The 13,313-nt window shown below is 45.5% G+C and overlaps 3 protein-coding genes across 4 annotated transcripts; 1 reads left to right on the plus strand and 2 right to left on the minus strand.

Moving 5' to 3' along the window:
- The first annotated feature begins 648 nt into the window (after positions 1-648).
- LOC103973170 (leucine-rich repeat receptor-like serine/threonine/tyrosine-protein kinase SOBIR1) lies at positions 649-2,738 on the plus strand. Its single transcript, XM_009387669.3, has one exon. The coding sequence runs from the start codon at positions 685-687 to the stop codon at positions 2,593-2,595; it is 1,911 nt and encodes a 636-aa protein (XP_009385944.2). The 5' UTR covers positions 649-684; the 3' UTR covers positions 2,596-2,738.
- A 617-nt stretch (positions 2,739-3,355) lies between these two features.
- Positions 3,356-7,330, minus strand: LOC135605467 (glycosyl hydrolase 5 family protein-like). 2 transcript variants are annotated; one of them, XM_065095596.1, is made up of 5 exons: positions 6,827-7,330; positions 5,442-5,689; positions 4,837-5,357; positions 4,221-4,687; positions 3,356-3,737 (listed from the first exon to the last, which is right to left on the minus strand). In XM_065095596.1, the coding sequence occupies exons 1-5, from the start codon at positions 7,244-7,246 to the stop codon at positions 3,723-3,725; spliced, it is 1,671 nt and encodes a 556-aa protein (XP_064951668.1). In that variant the 5' UTR covers positions 7,247-7,330; the 3' UTR covers positions 3,356-3,722. The 2 variants fall into 2 exon arrangements, with proteins under 2 accessions (XP_064951668.1, XP_064951667.1); XM_065095595.1 differs by lacking the exon at positions 3,356-3,737 and having other exon boundaries at positions 4,029-4,687.
- Positions 7,331-11,115: 3,785 nt separating this feature from the next.
- On the minus strand, positions 11,116-12,939 carry LOC135604964 (transcription factor FAMA-like). The gene is made up of 4 exons (XM_065094615.1): positions 12,670-12,939; positions 11,945-12,580; positions 11,416-11,856; positions 11,116-11,352 (listed from the first exon to the last, which is right to left on the minus strand). The coding sequence occupies exons 1-4, from the start codon at positions 12,679-12,681 to the stop codon at positions 11,266-11,268; spliced, it is 1,176 nt and encodes a 391-aa protein (XP_064950687.1). The 5' UTR covers positions 12,682-12,939; the 3' UTR covers positions 11,116-11,265.
- Positions 12,940-13,313: the final 374 nt, after the last annotated feature.

Genomic DNA, 13,313 nt, shown 5'->3' on the forward strand with positions numbered 1-13,313 from the left:
TTAATTATCAATCGTCACAAGCAGACATAGTGATGACCACTGTCTCTAATAGTTTAAGTTCCACAAGATAATAAGTTAATAGGTTGGTTATCTCGTTTGATTGGATCGTTATATTAATGGACACATGATTTAATTTAAGCTTAAAACAATTTGCGATTAGTATGTGAGTATGAATTGTCAGATTTCACGGTCAAGAAGAAAGTAGAGTCAGGAACTTAAGTGGGAACGCACAAGATCATGGTGACTCGAACTGGCACACCGTTGACGGTGACTTCAACCACCGTTCCGCGGCCGTCCGATGGAACTCAGAAGGTCGCCGTAGACCAGTCAAACAGTGCTGAAACAAAACGTGACCCACGATATCTACGCACCCCTGCTGGTTCAGGCAACGGCGAAGCCACAGGAGGAGGAGGGCCCACGTCTATTGCTTTAAGAGGTGGGCGGGGCGAAGAAGGCAAGTAACTTCGACGTGGCTTCCTTTGACCACAAAAGACTTCGTGTTCTGGGTCAAATGTTGACTTCCTGTACTCGCGTAGAAGTCTTGCTTCTGATCTCATCCGTCCGATTTCTGAGGACCAGCGGCCGCCACCGTTCAGCACCGGCCCCACCACCCCTAGTTTCCACATCACCTGTCCCATTTATTCCACCACTTCGCTCTCGTACACGGCTCATCGAGCCAGCGCCATGGCGGGAGCGTCCGTCCCAATTCGACCATTCTTCCTCCTCCTCCTCCTCCTCCTCGCCTCCATCTCCGCCGTCAGTTCCTCTGACGGCTCAGGCCCCCTCCTCCGAGTGCTCTCTGACCTCGGCCTAACCACCCGGGGGCTCGACCACCCTTGTCGCCACCCTGGCGTCACGTGCGAGGCCGGCGCCGCCGCCGTCCGCGTCTCGCTCCCCTCCCACCGCCTCACTGGCTCCCTCTCAGCCGCAGTCGGTAACCTTCCCTCCCTCCGCCAGCTTGATCTTCCCAACAACGGCCTCGCTGGCTCCCTCCCCCGCGAGCTCGCCCTGTGCCGCGCCCTCCGCGTCCTCGACCTCCACCGCAACCGCATCTCCGGTTGCGTCCCCCGCGAGATCTCCGCACTCGCCGACCTCCGCGTCCTCGACCTTTCCGACAACCGCCTCTCCGGCGACCTCTCCTTCCTCGCTCTCCTCCCTAACCTCGAGCGCCTCTCCCTGTCCAACAACCTCTTCTCTGGCCGCGTTCCCCTGTCCCTCTCTGCCTCCAAGAAGCTTCGCTTCCTCGACCTCTCCGGCAACGTCGGCCTCTTCCATGGCGATCTCCCTTCTCGTCCGGCTTCTCGTCTCGCTCTCCGCCGGAGTCTTATCCCGAAGCGATATGTTTTAGCCGAGACCACCACCCCAGGGAATCAGAACTCCACCCGTGCCAAGAATTCAACCATCAGCACACCAGCTCCCGCTCCATCCTCATCGTCGACAAACTCTTCCTCGTCGGGACACCACCGCCACCACAGTCGCAAGCGCCTCGTGAGGAACTGGATCGTGGGGTTCATCACGGGCTCGATCACGGGCATCCTCTCCGGGGCCATCCTCTCCCTGCTCTTCCGGCTGTTGTTGAACTACATCCGCGGGAGGTACAAGAACCCTGGCGGCCCTTCCATCTTCAGCTCCAAGCACATCAGGAGCGCCGAGGATCTGGCCTTCCTGGAAAAAGACGACGGGCTCGCCGCCCTGGAGATCATCGGCCGGGGCGGGTGCGGCGAGGTCTACAAGGCCCAGCTACCCGCTGACCCCAAGAAGCCGGACCAGCCGGGCACGGTCATCGCCATCAAGAAGATCATAAAGCACAATCCCAACGGCGGCGAGCCGACCTCCGACGAGGAGAGCCGGCAGCTGGACAAGTGGATGCGCCAGATCCGATCGGAAATCCAGACCGTGGGCCACATCCGCCACCGCAACCTGCTGCCGTTGCTGGCCCACATGATCCGCCCCGACTGCCACTACCTCATCTACGAGTACATGAAGAACGGCAGCCTCGAGGGGGTGCTCCGCCAGGTGCGCGACGGCGAGCGGGAGCTCGACTGGCTGACGAGGTACCGGGTGGCGCTCGGCGTCGCTGCCGGCCTCGAATACCTCCACGTCCACCACAAGCCCCAGATCATCCACCGCGATCTCAAGCCGGCCAACATACTGCTGGACGACGACATGGAGGCGCGGATCGCGGACTTCGGGCTGGCCAAGGAGATGCCGGACGCCAACACCCACATCACCGCCTCCAAGGTGGCAGGGACGCTGGGCTACATCTCGCCGGAGTACGGGCAGACGCTGCGGTTCACGGCCAAGTGCGACATATACAGCTTCGGGGTGATCCTGGCGGTGCTGGTGGTGGGGAGAATGCCGTCCGACAACTTCTTCCAGGACACCGATGAGATCAGCCTGGTGCGGTGGCTGAGGAACGTGATGAACACGGGGAACCCGGTGGCGGCCGCCGTGGATCCCAAACTGCTGGGGAACGGGTACGAGGAGCAGATGCTGCTGGTGCTACGGATCGCCATCTTCTGCACCATGGACGACCCCAAGGTGCGGCCAGACAGCAAGGAGGTGAGGACGATGCTGGCGCAGATCCAACACTAACAGCCAAAGCCGTGCAGTAAATTGCCAGTTATGTTGTCGTGAAGTCTCAGTTGTTTGCATGCATGCAGATCATGTATCTTTATCCACGTAAATTTTAGAAAGAAACACTATCACCATCTGATATGAGGTGAAAATTCCTGATATTTTCTTTTTGCTGAAAATAAGGAATCAAATCTAAATTCCACCAATCACTAAGAAGGATATTAATATATCAGTATATAATTCAATACCAATATGATCAATTAGTAGAGCTACACATATTTATACTAGATTAGTTACATATTATCTCCTGTAATTAACTATATTTAGTATCTCGAATCTTATATTTTTAAAAATTACATTAAGATCTCTATATCCATAAAAATAAAATAGATAACCTTATTAATACAATAATTTTTAATTTTTTTAATTCTATAATATTATCTTTTTAATTCTATATAAGAATCTAAATATTTTATTTTGATAAGTATAAGGATCCTAATATAATTTTTAAAAATATAAAAATTAAGATGTTAAAGATAACTAATTACGAAGAATAGTTTATAATTAATTCTATCTTCAAGTATTATTAATTTTTTACATGAACAATCTCTTGTGACCTAAAATTACTCAACTATATGCTTAAAATACTCGAAGCAATCGATCTCATTTACACTAGCAAAACAAAATTCACCAAGTTTTTCTGAGAGTCGGTATTCATAAAAACTAGTCATATCAAAACTGTGAGTTCACATCAATTTCTGTCTTCTCATCTAAATGATATCAAGAAACTGGGCCATATCAAAACTTACCTTTGATTGTGAAACTGATACTATAGTAGGATATGAAGTAACCTGCCAAATGATCAATCACAATCACAACAACCATCTTAAGTTCTTGGTTGCCACTATGCACAAAGCTTGTGAAAGAAAAAGTGTAATCTATAACCCACCATAAAAGTAGCCAGTCAGTCATTTATAACAGTTTTAATCCTAAATTTAGGAAGTGTACTATAATTATATGACCTGGCAAGCCATCTTCAGAGTTTTCAGGTGCTGTTCTCCAAGCTCCTTGCAGGGCACTGAACTCAAATGAGGAAAGAGGACTCTGTATTCTTAAAAAGTCTCTACCTGTGTGTGATGGTACTCTTAGAAAGTCTGAACCTGCATCATTACCTTAAACTGCTGTTAGTTTCTGTATAGAAATAAAATACAGTAGCACATTAAATCCTAACAGGAATAGGCATGTATCCAGTGAGGTTTTGTGATGATTATACTATTTGTTTCGTTCAGTTAAATATGAATTAATTTGATACAGAGGATAAAATTGTTTGACTAATTTACTTCAGTATTGCAGTGTTTGGTACTGGTATTGTTATGTAATCAATTAAGAAAGTTGGTGTCATGTACAAACTAAAACTAAGAAAAAAGATGCTGATGGTGAACATAGAACAATAGTAAAAGCATAAATTTATTGCTCCAAACATATTTGTCATGCTAGGGAACAATATTACCAGGATACCAAAAAAAGATAATGATGGTGACCAACGAAGCGATAGTATAAGCATATATTTATTGCTCCATACATATTAGTCATGCAAGGGAATTCCTACGTTTTCTCCAATCATCAGGATATAATTGTTCCACCTGCGCAAATTGAGATCGACAGCGCTTAAAGATTTGGTCATTTACTTCCCTACTGCTTCTGATGATCTTGAACCACTGGCTACCAGGATTGCAAGTTCCATCTAGGCTTAGGCACTTGCATTGATTTGTCATGATAGTACCATTGTCATCAATGTCCAAGCACACATTGTTGCCATTGTTGGTGAGATTGGATGAAATATGCATCTTGGAGCTGGATATCAGATGCCATTTTGCACTGGAGACCTTGCAACCGAATCCCAGCTTTGCTGGTTTGCTCACACCTTCAGGTTGCAAGCAATATTTGGTGCCTTTTAGCATTAGTTTTTTCTGTCTGGTGTAGCGCCAGGCAGTTGATTCTGCACATTGGCCCAACTGAAGCTGCTTGAGTTGAGAATTTGTCACAATGCAAAGTCCAGTTAACGGATGGAAAATCATGTTATATGGTGAACTTTTAGAAAGACCAGGACCTGCATCATAAAGGAAAGAAGTTGTTGCTGTTAATACAATCAGCACTGCTCTAAAGTAGCAGCATTTTGCAAAGATGTTCACAATCATAACCCACTATTAATTCAGTCTTTACTGTTTAAAGTGATTCATGGACCAGGTAAGTGTTTACCTTGAAAGGGAGATTGTATCGCAGAAAGTCTCTGAATAAAGCTGGAATTCCTAGCCTTGCACCAGTCCCAACTCAGAGCTCCATATGTCTCATCTAGTCCTAATTGCCCTTCTCTGATATAATAACTTCCTTGCAATGCCCAAAGAGCCCAATCTATATCCTTTTCAGCCGCAAAACTCAGAAAGCAGCTGAGGAAATGGTTGTCAGCCTCATTTACTCCTCTTTGATCAATCCCAAACTCAGATAGGAACAAGGGCCACCCTTGCTCTAATAAGAACCCTCCTTTTCTAGTGATGTTACCAATCACCATTGCACAAACTTCATTAGGATTTTGACTCCCCCAGTCACCACCATCTGAGAACCCATACCAATGGTACTCAAAAACAAGCTTCTTGGTGAAACTTAAATTCACTTGTTTTTCAGACAGGAAGCTGAGGTCTTTGTCATAATCTAGACCTGATAGTATGACAAGAATGTCCGGGTTTGCTGAATGTACGATCTCTGCACCTCTTTGCATGTACCTAAGTTTTAATAAGGAAGAAGAAAAAGGTTATTTCTTAAACATTATGATTTTTCCAAAGAATAGACTTATTAGAATTCTTTACCTGTACCAGAGGCTAATGTTTTGCTTTGGCCCTCTGAGCTCATTCCTCAAGCTCATGCCAACCACACTTGTTGAGCTGTTGAACATTGTTGCCATCATTTCCAGACCTCTCAACCATTCATCAGGGTCAAAATACTTGTCCCCAAAGAAGCCATTATCATCATACTTGCTGCAACACCAGCCTGGCTTACTTATCTGATTGTCCAGTATCACCATGAGGCTGTTGCTGGCTAGATTCGAGACAACAGCCTGTTGCATTTAAAAAAAATTAAATTAAATTTAATGTGGAGGAAAACACTCTAAAAATGATTTTGAGGGAACAACTTTTGTAAAATGTACAGCATGGTGTGCATGTTTTTAGAGCATGATTAAAGCACAGAGTTCTGTAACATAAACAGCTATAATGTAAGCACAAGATTTAGGTGTTGAACTGTAAGGAGACGTAGGAAACATAAGGTAGTTTACATGAGCCGTAACTATATAGGCCCTAATTTGTGCACATAAAAGTGTTTAAGTTGCCAAACCTGCCAAATCTAATTGAGTAAAGCTCTCACTGAAAATTTGGAAGTTCCAATAATACCCTAAATGGATTGTTCAGTTTTTGAAACAGCCAAAAAATCCTCATCTTGGTGTAAGGATCTGAAAGTTCAGAATCCTTTTTTTGGTAGCAAAAGATTGACTACAGTTTCAAGCTGATACCATCACAACACTCCCAATATTTTACAAGATGTGACTGCATTGTTCAGAGGTTCCCATTATCAACCACTAATTACACGCAAAGATACCAGTTGATATGTAGCAATTTCTAATTACATTACCGGAAGAATAATAGGATTAATAGCCATTCAGGAAATGGAAATGGTGCTTAAATTCAGATCTTCCCAGCTACCGAGATGAAATGGGGCTAACCAAAGAGGAAAAAATGTTATTCATGAAACTAAGTTACAGGTTTCTTAAATATTTTTTTCCTCCAAATCAAGAGAGAAAAAGATCAAACTGTCAGGATTTCTCTGAACTGTGTTTAGTAACTTGCATTAATCCTATCAAAGATCAAACAGTGATTAGAAACATTTTGTATGCCTATTTCCGCTTCAAGTCCAAAGTTTTCTAAATTAAGAGAGAGACAGGAGTAATTATGGCAGGGCCAGAAGCATACCTTCTACTTGGAGCAGACATTTCCCATCTAACCTTGAATAGAATTCTGAGCTCCATTGTTTCGAGAGCTTATGGGAATAAAGAAGGATACTTTCTTGAAAGAAATATAAATCTAGCATTAATGCTAACCTATCAAAACTAATCTTGGGGAAAACCAGCATCAAACACGCAACAGGTGGCTCAATTATTGAGGGAAGCGCATGAATCTAACCAAAGATATGTTTGGCTGACCTGGAAGGCCTGGACAAGGGTGAGGTCAAGCAGGCCGGGGTTGTTGACGCGGACGCCGGCGGCCGACTCCGCGAGGCCGAGCCGCTCCAGCGACTGCCGGACGGTGACCGACCCGAACGAGGAGTCGGTGAGCAGGTAGAGAGGCCAGGTGAGCCTAACACAGTTGAACCCCATGGCGGCCACGCTCTTGGAGATGGCGTCCAGGGGCTGCTTGCTCAGCCCCTCGGCCACCGCCGGCTCGAGGTGGGCCGCCCAGTTCACGCACGCCAGCTTCACCCGCCGTCCCTCACCGTCGACGACCCATCTCGAGCTCGTCGAAAGGGGGAGGGCGATGGGCGCGGGCGATGCAGTGGTGGCGAAGAGGAAGAGGAGAAAGAGTCGGGAGGGAGTCATGGTGATTGTGGAGCGGGTGATCGCCATTTTGCTCGAGTTCTTGGATCATCACATCGAGGAAGGGATTGGGTGGAAGCAAGTTCACAAGTTGATTCTAAGGAATGGATGACATAGACATTTCAGCGGGAGTAGGACCGATTTCCATAGCCAATAATAAATCAAAGAGCTTTATATATATATATATATATATATATATATATATATATATATATATATATATATATATATATATATAGACGATCTCTAACTGTTTATAATTTCATAAAAAATAATAAAATGTTAATTTTCTATTTACAACCCTCCCGTCTTACCTAATTTTTTATTTTTTTTCTTTCTTCACATGTAATCGCATGTTACTGTCATCGATCATCACCCTCCAACCTTATGCTTACCGTCGATTACTAACCTCAACCTGTGATTCTCATTGATCGCCACCCCCTAGCTCGTGCTTTGATTTCACTCGTAGTCCTCTTAACGTTGTCATCCATCGAAGGAGAAGAAGAAAGAAGGGTGGTCAAGGAAGATGAGAGCATTTATGTTCATTAACAAAAGGATAGTTTTGAGATATTATAAATTTTTAAAATGAGATTATAAATAGTAAAGCGAAGTTTATAAATAATAATCTCCTAAATAAAAATATAATTCTAAAAAAATCTCCTAGTTTTGAGAAATCCTCATAGTGCATTTTCATTTTCAAAAATTTTCAAAGCTCGCATATTCATTTATAAAATATGATTTTATCCCTAGTCGAGTCAGTACATGACCTTTCACCCTCGACCCATTGCTCTTGTCCTCTCCTTGTGACCTTCACGTGTAGTCCCTCCCGAGTCATTTTGTTTGTTATACTTGTCATCCTTACCGAATGGGGTTACCGGTGAAAATAAGAGCAAAGTGCATACGTGATAGAGGGACAAGAGCAAAAAGCGCAAGGGTGGAGAGGTCTTCGTGCATAAGAGGAGGTGAATACAATCAGAAGGGACAAATGTGTCAATAGAAGGTGAGGAGAAAGCACATGAGGATGAAGATGGGAGCATTGGTATATGTCTCGAAGGCATGAGCAAAATAATCTGTTTACGAAAGAAGGGACACTCTTTGAGAATTTCTCAAACTATAAGTTTTTTTAAAATATGCTAGTATATAAAAATAAAATCATCATTATATATTTTTTATAATTTGAATATGATTTATTTGTTCTTAAATTGAGTGTATATATATATATATATATATAATGTTAAATTGTGCCATCTTGTTGGGCTGAACGAATTACATAATAAATATTTTAAAATTTGAAATAAAAATTATAGACAACTTATTTTTTAGCTTTGCTAATGAAGAATGACAACAACAAGGTTTTTGGGTCTTATTTTGCAACTCTTTTTAACTCTTGAAGGGTTTAATAGGACAAACATTACTAGGTGAGATGAATAACTAGAAACCTGCTTTATAACTTTAGGTATCCTCATGATATATCTAAATCTTCTGATAAATCACCTAAAGAGATGGCATATATCTGTAGGTTCAGAATTCTTAGATGTTTTTACTATCTTTAAAATGATGAACCATTTACCACTTTTTCAGAATTCCAACAACTAATACTAATGAATCATATCAATTTACATTTGATGGAGAGATTGGAAGATCTCTGACCCTCAAAACCTTAATATCGGGGAGGCGGAGAGCCATGGCGGTGGAACGCAACCGGAGCAGGCAGATGAACGAGCATCTCCGCGTGCTCACGTCTCTCATTGCCGGAGGAGCCATCGTGTTCGTGAAGGAGTTGGAGCAACTCCTGCAATGCTTGGAGTCCCAAAAGATCGGCGATGGACGCCCCTCCGCTGCCCAACCAGCAGCCATTCTATCCACCCCTCCCCGTCCCCGACGCCGACCAAGTCAAGCTCCTCGACATCGACCCAGGCGGCGGCCTCCGCGAGGAGACGGCGGAGAACAAGTCCTGCCTCGCCGACGTCGAGGTCAGGCTTCTGGGCTGCGACGCCATGATCAAGATCCTCTCTCGTCGCCGGCCAGGGCAGCTCATCACGACAATCGCCGCTCTCGAGGATCTACAGTTCGCCATTCTCCACACCAACATCAGCACCACCGAGCAAACCGTCTTCTACTCCTTCAACGCCAAGGTAAACACGATCGGTTCTTCTCTCTTCCTCCTCTTCCACTCGAGCTCACATCTCCCATGACAGACTGCAAGCGAGACCGGATGCATTGCGGAGGACATCGCAAACTCGGTCCAACAGATCCTAAGCTTCATCGACGCCAACACAGTATGATAAACAGATTCATGGCAAGATGAAGAGCGAGAAAAGAGATCAGATACATAGGAAGAAATTGTAGCAATTGTTAGTATTCTACAGATGTTGTTGGCATATGTACGAAAACCAAGTTACATTATACAACAAAGAAGCGTCCATGCACGCATGCATGCGTTTGCGTTGGTCATGGAGCAGTCGTTGTCCGGCCACCAGAACAGCCATTGTTTCCGCAACATCTTGTCAGGGTGACGGCTCGGAGGTAGACAGAGACCATAGGTGGACTTTGGAGGTCAAACATGGGTTGACTTGCCAGGGACGGCTTTGTTGGTATTAGGGTGGCCAGATCAGGTCAGAGCATGGCCCGACACAGGACTTGGTCCCACACATGATTCGCTGGTAAGCGTGCTAATCTTCGAGATCGAGTTTCTCTCTCTCTCTCTCTCTCTCTCTCTCTCTCTCTATATATATATATATATAAGGTACGTTTTGTGTGTTTGTGAGGGATTGTTAAAGATATTAATTGAAAAATACTGAAAATACCATTCTGCCCTTACGACTTTTTGCTCGCACGTTGCCGTCATCGCACCCTCGTTGCGTGTTGCGCAAGGTGTTGTGCCACGTGGCGAGAAGCGATGTTGCGTTGCATGCTTCTCGATGGGGGCCAAGTGAGGAACTATTGTTGCTACGTGGGCATCACTCGTGTTGCCATGTGGCAGCCTCTTGTTGGCTCCAGAACCCTATCTAAAGAACTTTTCTCAGCCTCTTACACGTCGTTCACTGGCACTCCTCAGTTTTCGGGTAGACATTCCACGATCCGCACACGGTGGTATAAAAACAAAAAAACAAAAAAACTATTGATTACTGAAAAGCCCGAAAACTACAAAGGAGTACAATGAACGATGTGCAAAAGGCAGCGAAAAGGGCTTTAAATAGGGTTTTGGAGGCAACACGAGGTTGCCATATGATGGCATAAATGAGTATAATAAAAACACATGAATAAATAATATATTTATTTAAAAAAAATATTTAGAGTATAATGTGATTGGGATAAAAATAAAAAAAATTAATATATAGATAGCTTTATGATTTATGAAATTCTTTACTGGTGATTTTTAATTTTTTAAAAGTGGAAATATAATGTTTGTTCATATCAATACAAAATAAAAATAATTAATTTATATTATCATACACACACAGACACTACACGTTGTCAGTCCTTAACGAGCGGGCACCATTACAGCAAACCACTCGTGAGCCCAATCAGACTGGACATGAATCAACGAAGCTTCCTATAGCATACTGTGACCATATTCTCTTGCTGATATACTCATACGTGGGAGCCACATTTACATCAATCAAGTCAATCATCAAACGCAATTCTCATGCATGTGGAAGACAAACTCGATCTCCGAGATCGGTACGCTTAGCAGCGAATCATATATGGGACCAAGTCTTGTCTCAGGCAATGCTCTGACTTGATCTGGCCACCCTAATACCAACAAAGCCATCCCTGCAAGTCAACCCATGTTTGACCTCCAAAGTCCACCCATCGTCTGTCTCCCTCAAAACCCACACCCTGACAAGATGTTCCGGAAACAATGGCTGTTCTGGTGGCCGGACAACGACTGCCCATTACCAACATAAACACATGCATACATGCATGGATGCATGCTTCTTTATTGTATAATGTAACTTGGTTTACGAACATATGCCAACAACATCTGTACGATACAAACAATTACTACAATTTCTTTTCTCGTTCTTCTGCCTTGAATCTATTTATCATACTGTGTTGGCGTCGATGAAGCTTAGGATCTGTTGGACCGAGTTTGCGATGTCCTCCGCAGTGCATCTGGTCTCGCTTGCAATCTGTCATGGGAGATGTGAGCGCGCGTGGTAGAGGAGGAAGAGAGATGAACCGAGCTTGTTTACCTTGACGTTGAAGGAGTAGAGGACGGTTTGCTCGATGGTGGTGATATTGGTGTGGAGAATGGCGAACTGTAGGTCCTCGAGAGCGGCGATGGTCTTGATGAGCTGCCCTGGCCGGCGACGAGAGAGGATCTTGATCATGGCGTCGAAGCCCAGAAGCCTGACCTCGATGTCGGCGAGGCAGGACTTGTTCTCCGCCGTCTCCTCGCGGAGGCCGCCGCCGCTGGGGTCGATGTCGAGGAGCTTGACTTGGTCGGCGTTGGGGAAGGGGAGGGGTGGATAGAATGGCTGCTGGTTGGGCAGCGGAGGGGCGTCCATCGCTGGTCTTGGAGCTTCACCACCGCCGAAGAGCCTTCGTCTCTTCTGGGACTCCAAACATTGCAGGAGTTGCTCCAACTCCCTCACGAACTCGATGGCTCCTCCGATGATGGATGCTTGATCTCCCTGGACGGCACCAAACGGACAGAAACTGTAGTATGTGCTACCGCTATCTGCTAAGGGAGTGAGGAAGACGAGTAGGTGGCGTTCGTACCCTTTGAACGTATGAGCCGGGCATGAGAGACCTGAGCACGCGGAGATGCTCGTTCATCTGCCTCCTCCGGTTGCGTTCCACCGCGATGTGCGTCATCCTTTGGCTCTCCACCTCCTCGCTGGTCTTCAACGCCCTCGGCCTCTTCCGCCGGTTCTTGGCCTCCACGACACCTGCTGCTGCCTTCTCAGTTTCGCCGACAAGGTGGAGGTGTTGCACCGACGAAGCGTTCTCCGAGGACCGGGCCTTCTTTTCTCCGTCCTCCTCCGCCACCATCCCGGCCTTATTCTCCAAGCTCGTTCCGCCAAACCTGTCTTCCCCGGCGCCGACGACCAGCGGAGGCGGAAGAAGCGGCAGATGCCCGGGGGAGGCGGAGGCCATCAAAGCGTCGTCGTGCAGCTTGTCTCCCAGCAGCTGGAACTTGAGGAAGTAGTTCTCCTCCTCGGACGCTCTGGATTGGTGAAGTGCGAGCTTCGGCCCCAACTCCGCGAACTGCATGACGTCCGCGAAGCTGAGCTTGTCGAGGGAGATCTGAGTCTGGGGAGCGGGATTGCTCAGCATATAGTTCACCATCTCGATGCTGTTCTCCGAGCTCTCCTGCGGCGCTGCGGTCGTCGCAAAGCCGGCTGGATTGTTCGCCTGCAGCAATCAAAGTGAGGCCCGAAGAGAAACAAACAAGCAAAGATAAAAAGGAGATCAGTGTGCGTATGTATGGTGGGCTCGTCTACCTCTTTATCCATTATATATGACGACGACGACGATGATGATGATAGGAGTGAGTTGACTTCTATCAGGCCTGGCTGGTGCACATGGACAAAGGATATCAGTACAGGAGACCACAGCAGGTGGCTATGAGTTAAAGAAAGGTTTTATTTACTGAAGGAAGCCATGCATGAGCTAAGGAGGAAGAAGAAGACAAGATTTGTGGGGGAGTGGGAGGTGGAGCCACTGAGAGCAGGAAGAGAACGAAGGAGGAGTATCTGGAGTTATAGGGCTCACGTAAGTGAGTTGGAGAGGTGAAGGAGGAGCCTTGTGGTGCATGCATTGATTGTAGCTAAGATGAAGTCCACCTCTTTGCGCCTCTGTTTATTTATGCAGTTCACATGTTGCAGGCTCTCTTCCACCCCTTTTTACCTGCCACTTATCTTCTGGATTGTGAAGTTTGAGGTCAGTCCAGATACACATGGACTGGATTAGTCATTGCCACCGCTGGAACTGCTTGATATTATTCATTCATTCACTCATTATTTATTATTATTATTATTTTTGTAAAGAGAAGTGAATATGACAGGATTTAAGGATGGATATTAAGTACTATCAATGATCAAAATCTTTATCAATTAAATAATTCAATATTTATTAATATATCATT

The sequence above is a fragment of the Musa acuminata genome, chromosome BXJ2-2, assembly GCF_036884655.1.
Source record: "Musa acuminata AAA Group cultivar baxijiao chromosome BXJ2-2, Cavendish_Baxijiao_AAA, whole genome shotgun sequence".
Taxonomy (NCBI): domain Eukaryota; kingdom Viridiplantae; phylum Streptophyta; class Magnoliopsida; order Zingiberales; family Musaceae; genus Musa; species Musa acuminata.

Bases quoted from the DNA above. Each gene is read 5' to 3' on its own strand.
- LOC103973170 (XM_009387669.3), top strand. From the start codon at position 685: ATGGCGGGAGCGTCCGTCCCAATTCGACCATTCTTCCTCCTCCTCCTC.
- LOC135605467 (XM_065095595.1), bottom strand. From the start codon at position 7,246: ATGGCGATCACCCGCTCCACAATCACCATGACTCCCTCCCGACTCTTT. The intron at 5,358-5,441 runs GTAAAGAATTCT...ATTAAAACTTAG, and splicing joins AACATTAGCCTCTGGTACAG to GTACATGCAAAGAGGTGCAG. The intron at 4,688-4,836 runs GTAAACACTTAC...TTTATGATGCAG, and splicing joins GATACAATCTCCCTTTCAAG to GTCCTGGTCTTTCTAAAAGT.
- LOC135604964 (XM_065094615.1), bottom strand. The intron at 11,857-11,944 runs GTACGAACGCCA...GGTGCCGTCCAG, and splicing joins CCGGCTCATACGTTCAAAGG to GGAGATCAAGCATCCATCAT. The intron at 11,353-11,415 runs GTAAACAAGCTC...CTCCCATGACAG, and splicing joins TCTACTCCTTCAACGTCAAG to ATTGCAAGCGAGACCAGATG.